This window comes from Egretta garzetta, unplaced genomic scaffold (assembly GCF_000687185.1).
Source record: "Egretta garzetta isolate BGI_Z169 unplaced genomic scaffold, ASM68718v1 scaffold219, whole genome shotgun sequence".
Taxonomy (NCBI): domain Eukaryota; kingdom Metazoa; phylum Chordata; class Aves; order Pelecaniformes; family Ardeidae; genus Egretta; species Egretta garzetta.
The window spans coordinates 70,326-71,647 of NW_009260671.1; the positions used below are offsets into that span (position 1 = coordinate 70,326).

The 1,322-nt window shown below is 68.8% G+C and overlaps 1 protein-coding gene across 1 annotated transcript in view; it reads right to left on the reverse strand.

The window, feature by feature from the left end:
• Positions 1-1,322, reverse strand: part of SPEG (striated muscle enriched protein kinase) — a 63,869-nt gene that overhangs the window by 14,670 nt on the left and 47,877 nt on the right. The window contains 4 exon segments of the mRNA XM_035901117.1: positions 48-133; positions 330-494; positions 694-816; positions 1,088-1,255. Coding sequence (XP_035757010.1) covers positions 48-133; positions 330-494; positions 694-816; positions 1,088-1,255 — 542 coding nt within the window.

Consider the following 1,322-nt stretch of genomic DNA (forward strand, 5'->3'; position numbering starts at 1 on the left):
AGCGGGGTGGGGGGGGTCCCCACGGGTGGCGGCTCTGGCTGCCCCACGGGTGTCTGGGTCGACCGGCTGGAAGCCACCTTCTCAGGGACAGGGACAGGGACAGCGATGTCCTTGGCTGGGGCAGCTCGGGCATCTGCGGGGAGCAAAGGGAGGTATGAGCCAGGCGCGGGCAAGCCAGCAGTGGGGTGCAAGCGGCACCCTGTTCCCCAAAGCCCTGGGGGGAAAGATCCCCTGGGACTCAAGGACCCCCAGAGCATCCCAGAGGCCTCAGCCCTACACCTGCCCCCACGGCTGCCCCACGGCTGCCCCACGGGACAGGACTTGCTCACCTGCCGCCTCGAGGTGCACCTTCCCTGAGGGGGTGCTGTAGGGCCCCTGCCCGGCCTTGTTGACACAGGCCACCCGAAACTTGGCAGTGCTCCCGGGGGGCAGCTCCGTCACGTTGAAGTAGCAGTCAGCGATGCCGGTGCTGACGATCTTCCACTCATGCTCCCCTGCCGACGCGGGGGCAAGGTGAGGTGAGGGCAGACGGGGGGCAGGGAGCAGCCCCCTGTCCCCCACCCCTCCCCCGGGCCCCCGCCAAGCCCCAGGGGACAGCACGGACGTTGGGCGCTTTTGTCCTGGCTTGGTGTCCCTGTGTGAGCCCATCTTTCCGGCTGCGGCTCCCAGGGGACGGGAGGCAGCCCCGCGTACCGTCCAGCCTGCGCTCCAGCGTGTAGGTGCAGGGGGCTTTGCTCTCCGCAGGCTTCCACAGCACCAGCACCGTGTTCTTGTACTTCTGGGGGATCTCCGGGGTGCCCGGCCGCCCGGGGAGCCCTGCGAGGGGACAGACGGGGTGGGTTGGGAGCCCAGCCAGGGGCAGGGCGGAGCTGCTGTGGGGCGAGGCCAGTGCAACGCATGGGCTCGGAGATGCTGGAGGTGCCCGGGCAAAACCAGCCTGTCCCCCCTCAAAAGTTCCAGTCTCCTGCAGATGCGGAGAGCAGAGGTCAAGTGACCTGCTCCGACCGGCCCCCAGCGTGCCTGGCACATGCTCTCTCCCCACGGGGCAGCACCTCTGCCCCCTGAGGTCCCCCCCTCGCATCCTTACGTGCCACAGCCAGCGTGCAGGAGCTGATGGCTGTGCCCAGGGCGTTGGCGGCAGCACACTCGTAAAGCCCCGCATCCTTCCTGGACACCTTGGCGATGGTGAGCATCTGCCGTCCGTCCTTGCAGGAGACGACGTTCAGCGCGTTGTCGGGCTGCAGGGACCGCTTGTCTGCAGGGGGGGAGCAGAGGAGAGGGATGCTACAGTGCCCCCCCGCCCCCCCCCACTGAGCCACCAA